The sequence below is a fragment of the Anopheles gambiae genome, chromosome 3 (genome assembly GCF_943734735.2).
Source record: "Anopheles gambiae chromosome 3, idAnoGambNW_F1_1, whole genome shotgun sequence".
Classification (NCBI taxonomy): Eukaryota; Metazoa; Arthropoda; class Insecta; order Diptera; family Culicidae; genus Anopheles; species Anopheles gambiae.
The window spans coordinates 75,444,309-75,462,345 of record NC_064602.1 but is presented as its reverse complement, the minus strand read 5'-3'; the positions used below and the strand labels follow the sequence as shown (position 1 = coordinate 75,462,345).

The 18,037-nt window shown below is 46.0% G+C and overlaps 4 protein-coding genes and 1 long non-coding RNA gene across 17 annotated transcripts in view; 3 read left to right on the top strand and 2 right to left on the bottom strand.

Moving 5' to 3' along the window:
* The window catches only part of LOC1270789 (unconventional myosin-XVIIIa), a 28,012-nt gene extending 25,505 nt beyond the window's left edge, over positions 1 to 2,507 (top strand). For 9 of the 13 annotated variants that reach the window (XM_061659859.1, XM_061659861.1, XM_061659867.1 and 6 more), the window contains one exon: positions 692 to 832. Coding sequence is in view for 3 of the 13 variants with exons in the window: in XM_061659862.1 (XP_061515846.1) it covers positions 85 to 424 (340 nt within the window). In the remaining 10 variants the exon portion in view is untranslated. Of the gene's footprint in view, positions 1 to 84; positions 428 to 691 lie in introns of those variants that run through there. The other 4 variants (XM_061659863.1, XM_061659870.1, XM_061659862.1 and 1 more) reach the window with 3 other exon arrangements.
* A 704-nt stretch (positions 2,508 to 3,211) lies between these two features.
* Positions 3,212 to 5,605, top strand: LOC1270790 (ketimine reductase mu-crystallin). The gene is made up of 3 exons (XM_309511.5): positions 3,212 to 4,143; positions 4,212 to 4,811; positions 4,871 to 5,605. Exons 1-3 carry the CDS (start codon positions 3,933 to 3,935, stop codon positions 5,164 to 5,166), a joined length of 1,107 nt encoding a protein of 368 aa, XP_309511.5. The 5' UTR covers positions 3,212 to 3,932; the 3' UTR covers positions 5,167 to 5,605.
* LOC1270791 (testin) lies at positions 5,198 to 8,610 on the bottom strand. Its single transcript, XM_061659872.1, has 3 exons — positions 7,983 to 8,610; positions 7,751 to 7,900; positions 5,198 to 7,684 (listed from the first exon to the last, which is right to left on the bottom strand). The coding sequence occupies exons 1-3, from the start codon at positions 8,107 to 8,109 to the stop codon at positions 6,231 to 6,233; spliced, it is 1,731 nt and encodes a 576-aa protein (XP_061515856.1). The 5' UTR covers positions 8,110 to 8,610; the 3' UTR covers positions 5,198 to 6,230.
* Positions 8,611 to 8,640: 30 nt separating this feature from the next.
* LOC3291255 (synaptosomal-associated protein 29) lies at positions 8,641 to 12,599 on the top strand. The gene is made up of 2 exons (XM_061659873.1): positions 8,641 to 9,118; positions 9,285 to 12,599. The coding sequence occupies exons 1-2, from the start codon at positions 9,023 to 9,025 to the stop codon at positions 10,410 to 10,412; spliced, it is 1,224 nt and encodes a 407-aa protein (XP_061515857.1). The 5' UTR covers positions 8,641 to 9,022; the 3' UTR covers positions 10,413 to 12,599.
* Positions 12,600 to 14,661: 2,062 nt separating this feature from the next.
* On the bottom strand, positions 14,662 to 15,498 carry LOC133393593 (uncharacterized). Its single transcript, XR_009766273.1, has 2 exons — positions 15,412 to 15,498; positions 14,662 to 15,302 (listed from the first exon to the last, which is right to left on the bottom strand). It is a non-coding gene; the product is annotated as an uncharacterized LOC133393593 (long non-coding RNA).
* Positions 15,499 to 18,037: the final 2,539 nt, after the last annotated feature.

Genomic DNA, 18,037 nt, shown 5'->3' with positions numbered 1-18,037 from the left:
ATGAATTCCTGTTTTCCTTATATTTTTCTTTGAATTGCCTTTTCGAAAAACCTCAAACAAAAACGAAAAACAACCCCTCAACAGAGCTAGCTTTTACCAAAGGCGCCAACAGCCTCAGTACCAGCCGCCCAGGTCCGTGGGTTCGTCGCCTGCACCGTCCTATACGAGCATGCTGACCGAGTACAGACGGGCGCTAAGTATCGATCATCGCTTGAAGGGCAAATCGATGACGGCGGCACGTTGCAATGAGATCGTGAGTAGGTGCAATGGCCGTGCCAGGACTGGGAACTGCACCCAGAAGAAGGAACCGTCGACTGTGAGAACGATGAGCAGAGGCAACAGCACCGTCAGCAACAGCAGTAGCATCAACAGCATTAGTAAACAGCGACAGAGACCGTTCTATTACTGGTGGCAACATCCGTAGAAGGTAGCGGGGTAAAACCGGCGTGTGTGTGTTCGTGTGTGTGTGGGAAGCGCGTAATGCTAACAGAGAATGTGCGCTATGCCAGTGCTCCCTTTTTGCGTCCCTTGCGTTCTAATAATGAAAAGGAGTGAGATTGCCTAAAACAGTTTTCCTTTCCGTTGTTTTCAAATTGTAAATTATTTTACTGAAGCTTTATTGTTATTTGTTCGAACAAATTCGATTGTACAGAGTAAACTAATGCTTTTTTCATTTCCTTCCATCCAACAGAATCACACTTACAATGGCTACTGGTTCCGAAAGCAGTCCATCGGCGGCGGCGGCAGCAGCAACAGCACCAGCACCATCTTCGGGCACGAGATTGAGCAATGGCAATGGCGAAGGCGGTGGCACACTAGACGATTCGTCATTCGCTTGAACGGCTTGCCCAACCAGCCAACTACTACCAACCAAACATGCAAAATGCGCTTCCGTTTTCCCCAAACTCCTACGCAGTGCAGCACACACACACTCCTTTTGCCATATTATTATGAAGAGAAATACCCTACGAAATGGGAAGAAAAACCACCCTATTGATATATTGACACATATATTCGAGCAGCAATTTTCTCCCCTTTTCTCCGGCTTCGGCTTCTTTCGCTTTTTATCTTAACTTTTTAATCGAAACCAGAAACCAAATTGATTACTCACCCTACTCGTGGGAATAGAGGCCGGTACACGGCGGTGGTTACTCGCTTGTCCCGAGAGGGGGCATTAGAATGTTGAATCCGATCGAGCAATAATCGAGATCAGAGCGGGTATACACCTACAGACAGAAAAGTAACTAGCGAAGCAAGCAAGAAAAGTAAGGAACTCACACAAACAAAACAAACGAACAAAAATTGTCTATATTCGCGCGTATACATATTTATATATAAACGTATATTATAGTGTGCTTATTATGAGCTGTCTGAGGTATATGAGAAAAAGCAATCGAATTATCCTTAATGTGAGGATCTGGATCGTGTTCCATGTCCTTGAGAGAAGAGGATCAGCATGTGTCTCTGCATATTATGACTGCACAGATACAGACACACACACACTCACTACCCTTATCGAGTATGTGTGTGTGTGTGAAAGAGCTGTTTTGAGGTTTTTTATTACCACATTTCTTCCTTCACAAGCATATCGTGTATCGTGTTTAAGTAGAGACGTTATCCCTTCTTTTTTTCCTTTCGAACGTCGCGTTCTGTTTAGAAAAAATATGTATATGTATTTATGTTTCGAATTTTCTCTTCCCTCCTTCAACGGCTAATCTTGTGTACCGGTGTTCCGTGTTTGAAAGATGTTAGTATTAGGCACACTGCAGTGGACTTGATTATATGAGAGTAGAAGAATGATTAAAAATCGGATCTAGGGCAAGCGAATCGAACAAATTTTTAATACGAACTGTGCGTAAAACTGTGCTATGAAAACAAAACAAGAAGAGGGAGAGAGAGAGAGAAACGAGGGCAAAACCTAAGACTCTCTGCTTGCAATCGATGTTGTGGAACACCACTCACTACTCTGTTGTCTATTTGCTACTTAAATTAGGTTAACTGTAGCTTTTATTTGGAGAAAAAAATCAGTTCAGTGTTTTTGATGTATCTTCTGTGGTCGAAGGTTGAGTAGGTCAGTATCTTCCACGCCACCGACGAGGACAAAGGACGCAAAGAGAAAATGCATTGGAATTGCGGATCAGCACAGACACACCGCACCAAGGCAAAAGGAAGAGGACGTTTTTTTTCGAAGTTGTATCGTTAGTAAGATGTAAAGCAAAAGTGGGAAAGTAAAGCCTATAATAATGATAGAGAACACACAAATGAGGTAGTGTTCGCGGCAGTAAAAAGTAAAATAAAACTATCTTTGATACCATTATATCGCGATGATAATAAACACCGACGAGTAAGTACGCGTAATATCCCCCCCTTCACATACCTTGTCTCTCTGTCTCTCTGTCTCTTCTTTAGCCCAAACGTAGTCAAACAAAAAGGCAATTTTTATCATTATTTTTATTGCAATTTATTATTATTTATCGAATTGTTATAATAAAAATATTCCAAAATCATATCCGCGCTGCACGGGGATTACTATTTGGGTTTGCCCTGTTGGGGTTGGTTTGATGACAAAACTTTCTGCAGAAAGCTGTTGAGATGTACCAAGAATCAGTTCTAGTGTCGCTCAAAAGTATCACAAGCCATATAGAGGTACTAAAACCTACGCCTCAACAACTTTGACAACCTGCTCGTGACACCAAAATGTTATCTTTAGCATCTTAACGATCATATTCAGGATCTCCAGGATCCAAGTAACTCAAGTAACTGTCGCAATGTCGTCCAAAACTGTAACAAGTCTTATCTCAAGTAAACCTCAACAACTTTAACGTAGCTCGTCAACACTAACATGTGATCTTCAGCATCTTTGAGACTGCATTGCGCATAACCGAGATCATGTAGGGATCCAAGCTACTCAAAAGTCTTTGGAATGTTTTAGGAATCAGTCCCAGCGTCGTTCAGAAGTGCAGCAAATTTTACAGAGGAACTAAAGCCTAAACCTCACCAATTTTTCCAACCTGCCAATAACACCAACATGAGATCTTCAGAATCTCTGCGATCAAATTCATGAACTCCGAGATCCAAGTAGCCTAACACAACACTCGCAATATCGTCTCATCTCAAGTAAAACTCAACATCTTTGAGGCACCTTGTCAATACTAAAATGTGATCTTCAGCATCTTTAAGACTACATTGAGCATAACCGAGATCGTGATCGGTTCTAAACTACTCAAAAGTCGTTGGAATGTGCCAAGAATCAGTCCCAGCGTCGCCCAAAAGTGCAACAAGTCGTATAGAAGTACTAAAACCTACACCTCAACACCGATTTGGGACACCTCGCCAACCTAGCAATGACTCCAAAATGTGATCTATAGCATCTTTGCGACCATCAGCAGGATCTCAGGTATCATAAAAAGCAATAAGGAACCATAAAGGCAGATTGTACTTGACAAATTGCCATCGTACGCTATGGAGTCATGGATCACATCACCAATAGGTCCAGTACGTAGCATCATCAAAGGCCACAGATGACGGTAATCAGCTGCCATGTGCCATGTGCAACCCCAAGAAATAGAATGATCAATCTGAACCAGAACGAGCCACAGCTAATGAACGGAAGAGCAATGATATCAGCAACACGCTTAACCACAAGGCAGACGACTACCCGCTTTTTGACCTTTTTAAATTTAACCAAAATTGTGAAACAATCATCTCGATACGCGCAACAAAAACATTTGCGGTTATGCTGATTATCTCACAAGATAAGAAAAAGAAATAGAGCAACAGACAGAGTTGCTTCAACTATAAAAAGGCAGCTCCGAAGCACAGCTCGTGATAGATTCTCCACCAACAAGACGTCTTCGCATCGTTCCGCATCTAATAAGAAAACAACAATCTAATAAGAAAACGCAGCACAAACGTAAACAACGCAGCACAACATGAGCAAGCACGCAGCAACCAACACGCGTTCGCGACCCGTGTTTATCGATGAGGATCAGGTGAAGCAGCTGTTGGACTGGAATGAGGCCCGGTACGCCATCGAGCAGTCGTTTGTGTCGGTGTCGAATCAGGCCCGTGATCCGGTGGCACGCTTTGCTGATCAACCCGTAAGCTCCCAGCCGGCTCGAACTTTCGTCCAGGCGGAAGGTGGTAAGTTGTGTGTGACGTATAGAAAAATGTGTATTTTGCTATTACCCCTTCTTATTCCGACCTTCTAGGAGTGCTTCTTTGCATGCCCGGTTTTGTTGGCCAGCATCGGCTTGCTTCCGGATCTTCCGAGCGCTTTTCAACGTTGGCATGTAAGCTGATTACGGGCTTCCGCAAGAACGCCTCCATCGGGCTGCCCTCGATCAATGGGGAGGTGTTTGTGTTTAACAGCACCACCGGCAAGCTGGACGCGATCGTCGAGGCGAACCATCTGACCGGCATCCGGACGGCTACCGCCTCCCTCGTCGCTACCGATCATCTGTTCCTGCGGCCGGCTCGTGCACGCACCGCGGACGGTACGGTCAGCATCCAGCTGGGCATCGTTGGCTGCGGCTTTCAGGGGATGATGCATGCGGTCGGGTTCGTGCGTACGCAGGCAGCACTGGCACGTGTGCGCGTGATACGCCTGTGGAACCGTACGCCCGGCCGTGCGACACAGCTGAAGGAGATTCTGACCGAGGAGGCCAAGAAGACGGGCAGCAACTATTCGGTGTTTGTGTGCGACACGGTGGAGGACTGCTGCCGGGACTGCGACGTGATCGTCACGGCAACGGGCTCTAGTGAACCGCTCGTGTACCGTAGCTTCCTCAAGCCGAACGTTCATATCAATGGTGAGTAGGCTGTGACGTTAGCTAAAGCAATGAATTGAACTTTTTTACGCTCGTTGCAGCGGTTGGTGCTGGGGAGTTTCATCATGCCGAGCTGGCACAGGACGTGTACGACGAGTGTCAGGTGTACATCGACCATCAGGAAGGGGCACGGAAGGAGTTGGCCACACTGCGCTCCAACATTGTCGGCGAGGTTGGGGAGGTGATACTGAGGGAAAACCGCCCGCAGGAGGAGAGTCTGCTACCGAAGCCGGGTGGCATCAGTGTGTTCCAGTCGCTTGGAATGGCCACGGAAGATGTAACCGTTGGCAGGTTAGTTTACGAGAAGTATCTGAAAGCTCATTCGGATCAAGTGTGAGGATCGAAAGGAGGTTGAAAGTCACATTCCATTTAAGTGTTTCCCACTTCGTTTGGATTTATTTAAGCAATATGAAGATAATACTGTAGCGCAATAGTTCAATTCTTGTTCCCAAGTTCGGCACCAAAATAGTTACCTTTTTATCGTAAAAAACACACACACACACGTTGTACTATATTTGTTCGGTTGGCATGGTTTAAAAATTGTGGATTCGTGGCTTCGTGATTAGGCACTATTCGATTTAACTCTATTGTATTTAAAAATGCATTTAAAGATTCTTGGAGTGATTATACTTTACGCACCTTCTCCCTACACATTCAAAGTTCTGCAGGTCACTTAACTATCCTTTTGTTGTTGTAATACTTATCAGCTATCGAGATAAATGGAGTGCATGCACGTATATCTTGTATCAAAAATATATGTTTATGGTAAATACGTATATGGATAATTGTGACAATTTTTTGGCCGAAAATCAAAACTTCCTCTTCAGGCACGTGCGAGTGTCTTTCAATTCCTGTTTTTCTTAGCCCTAGATTACAAGCCCAAAATACTATATCCCTTTCCCTTGTGGATAAAGCTGCCTATTTTGTAATTTACAGGGTTTTCCAGGAGTTCTCATAGCTGTGGGACATTTTATTGACTCTTTCATACGTGAAATGAACTAAATGTAATGGGAATTGGACTCTATAGCACCTTTGTTGCACAAATCCAATTGGAATTTCGAAGGAGTCTGTCCAAAAAGCGTGCCATCGAGTCCAATTTCCAACTTATGAAGTTCACTTCCAAAGGAAAGAGGAAAGGAAAGAGTCAAGGAAGTGTCCCACAACTATGAGAACTCCCTGAAAACCTCTGTAAAATAAAATTCAAAATTTCAAAAATTTCCCTTTTTTTAAACCTCCCAAAATACCGTATACCGTATCTTTTCGACTAGCCTGCGAGTGATCGACTTTGTTAAATGCATCTTTCCAATCTGCCTATTACTATTACTACTATCGGGAGGAAGATTTAAAATACTCACACTGCCCCCTTACTATGGCATCGCTTCACCCCTTTCCGTGCGTGCGTTAAATATCCTTCGTGCACTGTGCGCTACAGTACGGCCGGTTCGCCTTCACACAGAACCGCCCGCCGATCAGCGACTTTTGGCAGCGTTTGCCACTGCACAGAAAACACTCCTTGTGCCAGTGGATCTTGTCCCAGCCGACGCCCTGCTCCGTCGGCCCGATGCACCGCTTGCACGTGGCGCACGTTTGCGCGTAGTGGCCCTTGTAGCACGGCAAACACAGCGGCTGAGCCGACCGCTCGTCCATCACGTACTGCTGCCCGGCCAGCGGTCCATCGCAGTGGTAGCAGCAGAAGTGGCGCACATGGAACGTGGCCCCCTCGGCCGCCGTGTACTCCTTCGTGAAGATCAGCTCGTCGCACGCGGCACAGCGCGGTATTTTCAGCATTGCCGCCAAATCACGCCCACAGTAAACGGCCCCACCGTGATAGAAGTACACCAGATCGGCCAACAGCTCTCCGCACCGGTTGCACTTGAAGCACTGCGGGTGCCAGATCGACCGGTCGCTGCTGCTTGCTCGATCCACCTTTACCGCGACCTCGCCGACCGCGATCGGTTGCGTACAGCCGGTACAGTGGTGCGCCGTCATGGCAACCGCATCCCGTATAGCTTGCTGTGCCTGTGGCATACCGCGTTGCTCGCCACCACCGCCCAGTGCCAACGCTTCCATCGGTCCGAGCAGCTGGGCGTGCGATGGACTAACGGGGATGGACCCGAACCCGGAATCGTTACTTCCGGACGGCACAAGCGTGGCACCGCCTTCACCATATGGCACCGGTTCACTGTACGCGGCTTGATGGGCGGTCGGGAACTTTAGCCGATCCACAAAGTGATCCATTTCGGCGCGAAACTTCGGATTCGCTTGATACTCCTGGTGGAATTTCACGATCGCTTCCGGTACGCTCTGGTCCACTCCACTGAGCACGGTGGCGGGATCGTACAGCATGGCTTGCGCCACCATTTCCGAGCTGCCGATGCCCATCAGATTCAGCTTGTACTTCATCTTGTCCGACAGCACCGGACTTTCCATGTAGTCCGGTCGCTTCGTTCCGTTTGCGATGTCGGCCGGCGCACTGCTGGCCGGAGCCGTTCCACCAATGCTTTGCGCCGGCTGCTGCACGACCGTGCCGTACTGCACCAGGCCAGCCGTATCGCCACCGACGCGCACCACCGTGCCCTGCCCGACGCAGTGCGTTTTGATCTTCTCCACGTAATCGCTCAGTTGGCCGGCCTCGTACGGCGTCAAGTTATGGCACAGGTTCGTGTCGAGATCGTGCGCGGGCACTTGATACTCGAGCTGCTGTTTGCGCTTCTCGGCCGCCTCGCTGCCCACGATCGGGATGTTCTGCTCGCCAAGCGTCCGCATGTAGTCCGAGGCCAGCTCGGGCGTTACGTTCGGTGGGACCCAGGCCAGCTGCACCGGCTTATCGGTGGTAAGCTCGGAGATGCGAATATCTAAAGGGGACAGGGAGAATATGTGCTTAAAATTGTGAAGAGTACTCAAGCGACTTTTTTACGTACATGCCGGCTTGGATCGGATTGCGCCCAAGATTTCAAACTGTGCCCATCCGCTCACATCGTCGTCGATGCAGTCGTGCTGCTCCTTGCGGCACTTGCAGTTGCGACAGATTTTACGCCAAAAGTGTAAATCCAGGCCGGGACAGGAGCTTCCTGGAAACAAAGAAGAAGTATAGGAAGTCAATCCATCGTCTCTTTGTTTCGCGCTGAAGGTCATAAATCCCTGGACTCTTACCACAAACGTTGCACGGTGCTCCATTCCCGCTTTCGTGGCTCAGCTTGGCCTTGATCTGTTCACGGCGACTTTCCAGCTTCAGCAACCATTCCGGGGCGGCCGGAGATTCTATTCCGGATTCGGCCATTCTGGCTACTGGGCGTTCGTCTGCAACTTGCTGTTCCTGTGTTGCTTTCCTTGTTCTGCCTGCGTGTGGCTATGACTCATCAGCACAGCGAGCGGCGAGATTTTGATGCATCGAGGAATGTGGTGAATCGACACTTTATTCCTCGAAATGGTAATTTCTAGATGATCTTTAGGAAGTTTGGATTCCAATTAAAATGCTAAATTAGTCGTTGAAAGCACATTTGTATCACAATTTACGACAAAAAGTTGGACGAGTTTCACCGCACCGAGGAATGTTTTGATAAATGAGCGTTTATACTGCTGGAGGTAAGAACTGTCGGTACAGGGTGGCTCAAAACTCTGCCGGCAATAATAATAATTATTAGAAAGGGAAATAAACTGTTATTTTACTTGTTATTTTACTTAAACATAATATTTTAGACGAGTTTTATTGAGCATAATAAAATAAATCACGATCGGAGAAACAGAAGTCGAAATGCAATCGAACCATCCCGAACCATCCTGTGTAGCCGCGGCCTACGCCCCGTGACAGCTGTCAAATGATGGTAGAGGAAAAAAAATCATTACACAAAAAAAAACATTAAGGCTTGGCAAGAAAAATCCGTGATTCGCTTTGGTGTGCTGCTCGTCGGACGGAGGAAAACGGAGAAAACCCTCGATTCGATTAAAGATAAGCCAGTACGCCTACGTGGACGACGGTGTGGAAAAAGCAATCGCTGCACTTCCACGGTGAAGGAACATCAACATTCTTCCCATCCTTTGCCACCTCACGAACGATAAGGTACTGCGACTAAATTAAGTCCCAACAGCAACATCAGCAGCAGAAGCACCAGCAGCATTCCAGTGGTGGGGGGTGGAATTACGTCCAGAAATTATCATCGGTCTCGGTACGGGGAGGGGGCGGTGATACGGTAATGTCCGGCCATCAATACGTACCGAACCCAGCGAACCTGTTCACGGACGAGGACGAAATAGACGATGAGCTCTTCCTGAGGAACGCCCGTCGCACGGTAAGTGTGTGTGTCTGTGTGTGTATGTGCGTGCGTGTGGGTGAGATTGATTGTGTGCAACGCCAAAGAAAACAAAGGCCAAATCGCGGTCGATAACAAAAGCGTGTAATGAGGTTGTATGATGGGGTGGTTTTCCCTCCTCCCCTCTCTTTCTCTTTCTTTTTAGGACGGCTACCTACCCGGGGATGATAAGTACGGTATGTCGAAGGTGGCGGGCGCCCCCTACACCCGTCCGGACGTGTTGGGGCCCGCGGCAGGGTTTGACGGCGGGCTCGGCGGGTACGGCGGCGGCAGTAGTGGCAGCGCGGGCGGCAGTGTCGTTAGCGTCGGGCCGGGCGGTTACGTGATGGACATGCCGGCGGCCGCGTACGGTGCTTACGGTGCAGGCGTTCCTAGCAGCAAACCGCCGACGGTCGTGTACGGCAGTGCGGCGAACATGTACGCCGGCCTCGGGTCGGACGCTGGGACCGACGTGGACGACGAGATCGCGCGCCAGCGGCAAACGTTCGAGCAGCGGCGCCGGGAGCTGGAGGAAAGCACGCTGCTCACCTCCCAGCGGTGCCTCGGGGTGCTGCGCGAGACGGAGCAGGTGGGCATCGCGACGGCCGAGGAGCTGCACCGGCAGCGGGAGCAGCTGGAAAAGACCAAGAAGCAGCTGGACGAGATCAACAACTCGCTCCGCTTCAGCCAGAAGCATCTGAACAGTCTGAAGAGTGTGTTCGGTGGGTTGAAAAACTATCTCTCCGGCAGGATGGTGGCCAGCGGTGGTGGTGGTGGAGGCAGTGGGGGACCGATCGGGCCCGGAAGCGTCGTTCACCACGGGGACGGTGGTGGAATACCGCGACAGAACATATCATCTCCGACGCCGACCGAGGAGGACGAACTCTACCCGAACCCGCAGGACTTCCGCATTGCGGACCCGTACTGGACCGCGGACCAATCGCCGGTGCCACCGTCGCAGGTGCCCGGCGACTACCACCACCATCATCATCCCCATCATCCGCACCATCCACAGCAGCAGCAGCAGCAGCACCTCCATCAACAACAGCAAAAGCAGCAGCAGCAGCAGCAGCAACAGATGGCAAACGGGGGCGCCGGCTTCAGCCACCAGCTCGACCAAAATCTGGACGAAATGCGGGGCAATTTGTCGCGCTTGAAGAACTTGGCCTTGGACTTGAATCAGGAAATCGACAGCCAGAACGATCTGATCGACGACATCTCGGACCGGGTGGAGGACGTGGACGTGAAGATCGGCAAGCAGAACAAAGACATGAACCGACTGTTGCGGAAGTAAGGTGCTCGTCCACAACCATTAGCGTGTGTGTGTGTGTGTGTTTACATCGAACTCTCTTCCGTGGCAGGGAAGGGCAAGGACAGGGGGTAGTGTGTGCGCCCTGGGCGCTACTAAACTAAACTAAACTAAAGGTTAATGGACCGATATTATTTACATTTACAACAAAGGAGTGTGCGGGCACCAGCGCGGTGGCGTGCATCTTTCCTCATTCGAAGTTGTGGCCGCGTAAGTGTGTGGCGCACGAGATCGCGAGTGTCGTTAAAATGATTGTTTGTTGGAAGCCATATGTGTGGGTATTCTGTGTACAGTATTTACAACCGGCAGGAAACGGGACGGAACAAAGAAACACGCGAAAGTAGGGCAAAAGTAACGCGTTGTTGTGTTTGCGTGTTATCATTACGACTGCGCAGACAAACACGGTGGTTTGAAGGTAAGGCGCGATCAGTGCACACGTTGACGACAGGGAACGTGGTCGCCGTTTTTATTGTTTTTTTTTTTATGTTTTTACCGGAAAAAAAGAACGATTAGACCCCGCAGTAGAGAGGAGGCAGGTGGTGGATTGATTGGTTGGTTGGGTTCCTTGCTGCAGAAAAGCGCTACTAGAGCGATCTATCAGAAGGCTGTTTTTCATTACATATTAATCGAGTGGTTTTAGTTTTTAGAGTAGAAGCAAGTGATTTTAGTGATCGTTCGAATACACACACACAATATATACACAAGAACGGAGACACAACGGTATACGTTTTTCGTTTGACTTTCTAAGTAACTGTTTCGGAGTTGAACAAAGGTTTTTTTTTGTTTTCTTCCTTAATTTTTAAGGTACGTTTCTACTCCTCTCCGACTATTAGCACTTTATGACCGATTTTGCGGTGTCTCGAAGCACACACACAAACATAAACATAATACATCCACATACGTACACATCACTAACAAATAGCGTGTTCCACACTTGACCAGTTATCATAGGGGCGAAAAAGAGGGAATTGTGAAGAAGGAGGGTGTGTGTAATAGGCGCATGGCAAAAACGGCTACAAAAAGGGCATATTCTAATCACGTGCATGAACGTTATACATACAAAAAAAAGTATAAATATATATGAATACATCTCAAAGCAAAAGCAGGACGAAAAATTCAAAACTACCCCCAAACAAGCTAAACAAACGAAACAAACAAAGCAAAAAGAAAATCCATGAAAATATATATATTCTACCAAATCGATAAATGTAAATAATCAAACCGTCTCGCGAAAAGGGCGGGATACAGATACGCGAACAGATAACTAATGGTTCCACAAACCTATTCCTATTTCTCTACACCATTCTCTCACTCACTTTCTGTCACTTTCACTCTCTCTGTCTTGGAAGGCTCACGAAAGGCTCGAACCTTTCCCTCCCAAAACGACTAAAAACGTTCGACCACTCTTCATTACTCGTTTACGCTTGCCACTTCTTAGATACGAACGAACGGAGCAGGTGAGATCCCAGCACTGACGGGGAAGATGATGATGATCGTTCATAGTCGCGCACGCAATGTCGTAACCAGGATGTCTTATAAGAAAATTCAAATTCCAATCCTACAACACACATACCATCAGCCTTCCTTTCTAATCGTAATTTCTCTACTCGTAAACGTAAACTTGGATTCTAAAATCAAAACTAAAAACACACTATTTCACACACTCCCTTTTCATCACCCTTTGATCACCTTACTAAGCGAGAAAACACAAACAAACACTCACACACACATACAAAGCAAACAAATACGATGATGATATTGTTAGATAATCGGATTGAAATGGTAATGATAGAGCAGCAAAAACAAGTAATACAACAAAAAAAACAAAGCCCTATAAAATGTGTACACGGAAGGAATTTAGATAGATGCAACAGCCCAGGGGACGGGTCCCCTCGCGGCACTAGCTTTAGAAGAGAATATGCAATCAGGTTGCAAGCGGAGCAAGCAAAACAAAGTAAGAAACAAAAAAAAAACATTTGCAAGTTTAACGGTAAGAGGTAATCATACAAAAAACAAACAAAACCAAAAATAAAACAAAAAAAATCATATACAACAAATCCATATATTTGTAAGCGAGCGCGCGAGATGATTGGTTTGGACAAGGAGCGCAAAATTTGGTTCCGAGAGGGGCGATGTTGTTGCAAGCGAGAAATGGAAATGAGAAAAGAAAAACAAACAGGCTAACAGACATATACGCTCAAACGAACGTTGGAGAAAAAAAAATCATGAAGAAAATGCATACCACTCAATACCCTCAGCTGGATTGTTTAGCAATAATTATTACAATTTATTACAAATGATTACGAGAGGAGGTAATGTGTGGGTGGTGCGAGGAGGGATAGTCGGAAGATGCATGAAGGTGTGTGGTGCAGATCAGCAAAACATACAAAGACACATCGTTTACGGATATATTTGAATAAAGGAGACTCGTTACAATTTAGTCAGAGGAAAGTGCAATCTAACTCGCGTGTGTGCCAGCCCAGTGAGTGTGTTCATTTGTTAAAGAAAAAGAGTAACAAAGGGGAAATGTGAATTTTGCATGACAATAATTGGCTACTATTAAATTGTTTTGAGTGTCTCACTAACGAACGTAACGGTTTCTAACGGTCTAAAATTAAGAGTTTTAATTTTTGGTACAACAGGGGTGTATAACAAGCTTTGTAGATGGCGCGCTGGTTTGTTATACACCTGGAAGGGATTGTGTATCGGCTAAACTGTATACCAATATTCATATTGCAGGGTTGTTCTGTTCGAAAATGATTGCATTGTTTTTTTGTCACAATGTTTTGCACAATTGTTTTATTATTATTATGATTATAATTATTATTATTGGGTTATTATTATTATTATTATTATTATTATTGGGACACGGATGTACCAGTGAATTGAGCAGTACAAAACATACAGTCGCTTATGAGTGGACAGGGTTGTACCACTAGGTTGGGTAGTACAAAACCCAGATGGTTTTCTAATTTTTGATCTAGAGGCCTATGAAATGGGTGAAAATGAGCGTCGCGGCGAACATTCCCAGGAACGAACGAGTTCGCCGGTATGGCTGATTATAAATAATCAATCGTATGGGTAAAAAAAAATGATTCAGAGGCAGATTCACTATACTGACTAATCAGCCGCTTGGGGCCCAATCCTCCCGATCGCAAGCAAATTTCCATGAATGTAACTCTTGAATATAAAGGCATGAATCTATCACTCAATGTCGTCTCTCTCTCTCTCTCTCTCTCTCTCTCTCTCTCTCTCTCTTGTTGGCCTGCTAATGATAGAGTACGTCGATGTGACATGGCCCGGTCAATAATCATTCTCCAGGATGCTCGGTCCCTGGCTGCAGCCTCCCATTCATGAAGATACCCGAGATCTCCGACAGGTCTCGCTTCACCTGGTCCAGCCATCGAGTTCACTATGCTCCTCTGCGTCTGTCGAAATGAGCTGTCGAACACCTTCTTGGTGGGGCATGAGTCCGGCATCCTCAAAACATGCCCCAGCCATCGTATCCTGCCAGTCGCTTTCGCCAATCGTCAGGATGCTCGGTTAGCCGTATAGCTCAGCAAGCTCGTGGTTCATCCTTCTCCACGCTCAATGCTCGAACACAACGCCAAAGATGGTCCGGAGGATGCGTCGCTCAAACACGCCCAGAGCGTTTGCATCCTCCACTCGGATGGTCCAGGACTCGTGTCCATAGAGAACAATCGGGTGAAACAATGTGCGATATATGTAACATTTCGTGCGGGCTCGAAGTCTTCTGGATCGCAGTAGTCGGTGAAGCCCATAGCATGCACGATTCCCCTGCGCAACGCGTCTCCGGATTACGCTGCGCTCCTTTACTACCTCGAGATTGTCGCCGTCAACTAATAAATACACTGAGATCCCAGATGGTCTGAGTCTCCGGCAAGCAGGTACTTCGTCTTTCGTCTTCATTGATTCGAAATCCTATTATTGCTGATTCGCGTTTGAGTCGGGTGTACGCCATACAAACCTTCTCTGTTGTCCTGCCGATGGCCACATTTCGAAAGGCATTCATCTTTGAAAAATAGTTTAGGTTGATAAGAATAATGACTTGTAACAATCACCGTTTGGTGATCAACTTTGTTCTATTCATCTTCCCATTTGGACCAGGATTAACTACACGACGACTGCTGAACTGCAATGAAAGGTTGAATGTTGTTGAAGATTTGACTTGAAGGCTGGTAAACCAACCTATTTCAAGGGACAACTCAAGCACTTCAATAACGTTTACCTTCATTTCATAGTTCGATCCAAAATTTCTTCCTTTAAAAATGGTCCCGATTATTCTGATATTATTCTGTCACCCGTATTAAGTCATCAAAAGCCAAAAAAAAAAAAGTCAAAGAGTGTCGATCCTTCCTGGTTGTTCCTGGTTTTCTGTTTTTCCTGTTTCACCGAATTCCTCCCACGCCCGTCCGTCCGGCCCCGGTAAACTTTCCTGATCCTCATTTGTTTGGTACCGGTTGGTGTATCGTTTTGTAATCTGCTCTCTTCTCTTCTCCCCCACACGCACGCACGCACGCACACGGGGTTTTGTCTGTCTGTTTAATAATTTCATGGTTGTGATCTTTTGATTAATTGAACGCAATTATCACCGGCATTTTCGGGCGGCGGCGGCGGCGGCTGCTGCTGGGAGTGTTTCTGTATCTTTTGCTCTGTTTTGCTTCCTGCTCCGAATGGCTGCCCTGTTCGGAAGTTCTTTCACGCGGTCTGGAAATGGGTCAGCGCGCATATCTCCTTTGGTAATATGTTGTACTGCTCGTTTCACGTGTTCATTTTTGGGGAATCCACACATCCGTTCCGTTTCGTTACACCCGGTTCGTGTTTGTCGCAGGTTGCTGAGGTCGCAGCAGTGCACTGGAAGGAAGCAGAAGGATCGTCGGGATGGTTGGCTTGCTAGCTTCCCATATGTGGCCGTGCTTTTGGGGTGGATGCGGGTAACATACACACACACACACATACACACACTGGTGAACGTAATTTTACGCACATGTGGCTATGCGGCTGGTTTCTGCTCTCTGATCTCTGTGATCATCCGGTCGGTGCTCCCCGGTCGAATCTCGCCTGTTAGCGCAGATGTTCCGGTCCCGATTCCTGTACCCGATGCGTGCCTGTGCTGTGCTGACGGGCCGTGTAATTGACAGCCTTCGGGAATGGAACGAGCCTGTAGTATAACTTAATTTTAGATAAGATAATACACTCACCGGGGAAAAAAAATACACGCTCCCACACAGACACACACGCAAACACTTTCACACGTGCCTGACGGGGAAACTATGTTGAACAAGACTGACACGGAGCAAAAGACACCCAAAAATGCTGTAAATTAAAGGATCTCCGTCGTCGGGAGACAGGTCGAAGTAGGCGTTAAGTAGGGAAGGCATGGAGTGAGAATCGATTGCGTCGCTGCTTGTCGCTGCGCACGAAATGTCAAATTTGTAATAAGCGATGAAATATTAACTTTCGGTTGGAAATGTGACCCATTGGGGCACGGTCCTTTGATGTTTGCGGTAAATCTACCATCTCTTGTGTGGGTGTTTATTTGTGTGTGTTTTTTTGATGACAGGAAGTGATATCTCGAAGAAAGCTAATGATGCTATTGAAAGGTTTGTTGTTTTCAATTTCCTCTTTTGCATATCTGTTCATGTTTAAGCTCTTGTGGTAAAAGGTCATAGGTCAAACTTGCGTGACTAAGCTTTGTTTAAGGTTTGTTTTGTTTTGTTCGGATTTTATCAGAAACAAAATGGAGGATTATTTTCACGCATTTCAAACTTTTGTTTTATTTTTTATTAACAAAAATTCCCAATTTTACAGGGTTATTGAATATTTCGTATGAGAAGTTAATAGAAGCTTTATTTTTCATCAAATTGCAAAAAAAAGTCAAATAATTCAGATATGCTAAAATCCATAATAAATGATAAAAAATCAAATTTTATCTGAAAATTATGATTGTATTCCTCCATTAAATGAACCTCAATCGTGCTATTAATGTTATATCTATTTCCTAGTTAGAGGCGAGATCATCAATTGAGTATTCCCAAAAAAAAAAGAATAACAAGATTTCTAAAATAACTGAAAATATGTAAGACTTTCTCCACAATGTACAACTTGCTGGTGGAAAGCAATTCAAAGTGGGAGAACAATAAACCATTAACATACTGAAGACAATCTAAAGCACAGAAGAAACAAAATTTGAAGAAAATAATTTAATCTAATAATCATTTTTTAAATTATAAATTCTAAACCTAATTCTAACATTCCTCTTAGGAGGAATGTTAAAGATTCATGTTGATTTAGACCTCTTGAAGGAGGAATGTTGAAATTAAGTTTTGATTTTATAATTGTAAAAATAATTATTAAATTAAATTATTTTCTTCTAATTTTATTCTGCTACACCTTTATGCAGCTACACCTGGTACGCACCTAAACCTTCTGCTACATTTTTAAGCAAATAATGTGGTAATGCAACTGCTATCCCAAAAAAAAAAGAAGTTACTTTAAAGTTGTGCCCCAAACAAACACTCCACTTGCTAAACAACTGTTTCACACACAGGTAATTCGTAATAATTGCATGTTGGAACAATCATTACCATGGGCGATGAGGAAACCGAACCGAACCGAACGCGAGCATTTCCACGCAAGAACAAGGACAAGGACCCCGTCACCCTCATGTCATCCTCATGAAACAACAGTGAATTATGCAAATGCCTGCACACACACACACACCCTCATTTCATATTCACAGCGAGCGCAACTGCGTTGTTAACTGCGCTTTTGTGTCGTTTTTTTATCATGCTCCTCATTTTTGTGCACCTACATATCCACTCACTCACTTCCCCTTCTGTCCTCTACCCCGGAAAACAGCGCAAAATGTGTACCGGCGTGTGCACACATTAGCGATTATTAATTGGTATTTAAACGGACCGATTTAGACACAACAGAATACACTCACACACACACACACACACACCAAAGTGAGAACGGGCGCGGTTCGTTTAATGGCTCTGTTGTTAATGTTGTTGTTGTTGTTGATGGTTGTTTTTGGCCTGTTTTCTCTCTCTCTCTCCCCCCTCAGTGTGCTCCCTTCACTCACGCTTTTCCCGTGCCTGTGAACTTAAACTCTCCTTGCGTACGTGTGTGTGTGTATGGGGGGAGCTTTGCCCATTTTCGCCCCACATTGCCGGTTGGGAAGCGCGCCGGGGCCGCGGATGTGTCGCTTTAATGTGATTAATCGTTACATTAAATTAAAGCCCCTTTTTCGCATCGTGCGCATCGTGCTAGAAAGGCCGAGAGGATGGTTAAATCTCCGACACTTTGGCGGGTTGGTAGGCCGGTCGGTTTGTGAATTTAATGTTATTTTGGCTGTATGTGTGTGTGCAGCAGGCTTTAAACGGTCGATGGCTTTGGGGTAGTGTTTAATTTAATGAGCGTTGATTTCGTTAGTCGAGCCCTTGTGTGGGATGTGCTTTAAGAATTAGCTCGATGGAAGCTGTTTCGTTTTCCAAAATATTATTTCTATTGGGTGGTTCTTGTTTCTCGATTATTTTTTGAATATCACGATGAAAATAGACTAAATAAAATGTAATTATGTT

What these genes read in the sequence shown, in the direction of transcription:
- LOC1270790 (XM_309511.5), top strand. Translation starts at nt 3,933, where the DNA reads ATGAGCAAGCACGCAGCAACCAACACGCGTTCGCGACCCGTGTTTATC. An exon ending in TTTCGTCCAGGCGGAAGGTG is followed by an intron (nt 4,144 to 4,211) that starts GTAAGTTGTGTG and finishes CCGACCTTCTAG; the next exon opens with GAGTGCTTCTTTGCATGCCC. An exon ending in GCCGAACGTTCATATCAATG is followed by an intron (nt 4,812 to 4,870) that starts GTGAGTAGGCTG and finishes CGCTCGTTGCAG; the next exon opens with CGGTTGGTGCTGGGGAGTTT.
- LOC1270791 (XM_061659872.1), bottom strand. Translation starts at nt 8,109, where the DNA reads ATGGCCGAATCCGGAATAGAATCTCCGGCCGCCCCGGAATGGTTGCTG. An exon ending in AGCACCGTGCAACGTTTGTG is followed by an intron (nt 7,901 to 7,982) that starts GTAAGAGTCCAG and finishes CTTTGTTTCCAG; the next exon opens with GAAGCTCCTGTCCCGGCCTG. An exon ending in AATCCGATCCAAGCCGGCAT is followed by an intron (nt 7,685 to 7,750) that starts GTACGTAAAAAA and finishes TGTCCCCTTTAG; the next exon opens with ATATTCGCATCTCCGAGCTT.
- LOC3291255 (XM_061659873.1), top strand. Translation starts at nt 9,023, where the DNA reads ATGTCCGGCCATCAATACGTACCGAACCCAGCGAACCTGTTCACGGAC. An exon ending in TGAGGAACGCCCGTCGCACG is followed by an intron (nt 9,119 to 9,284) that starts GTAAGTGTGTGT and finishes CTTTCTTTTTAG; the next exon opens with GACGGCTACCTACCCGGGGA.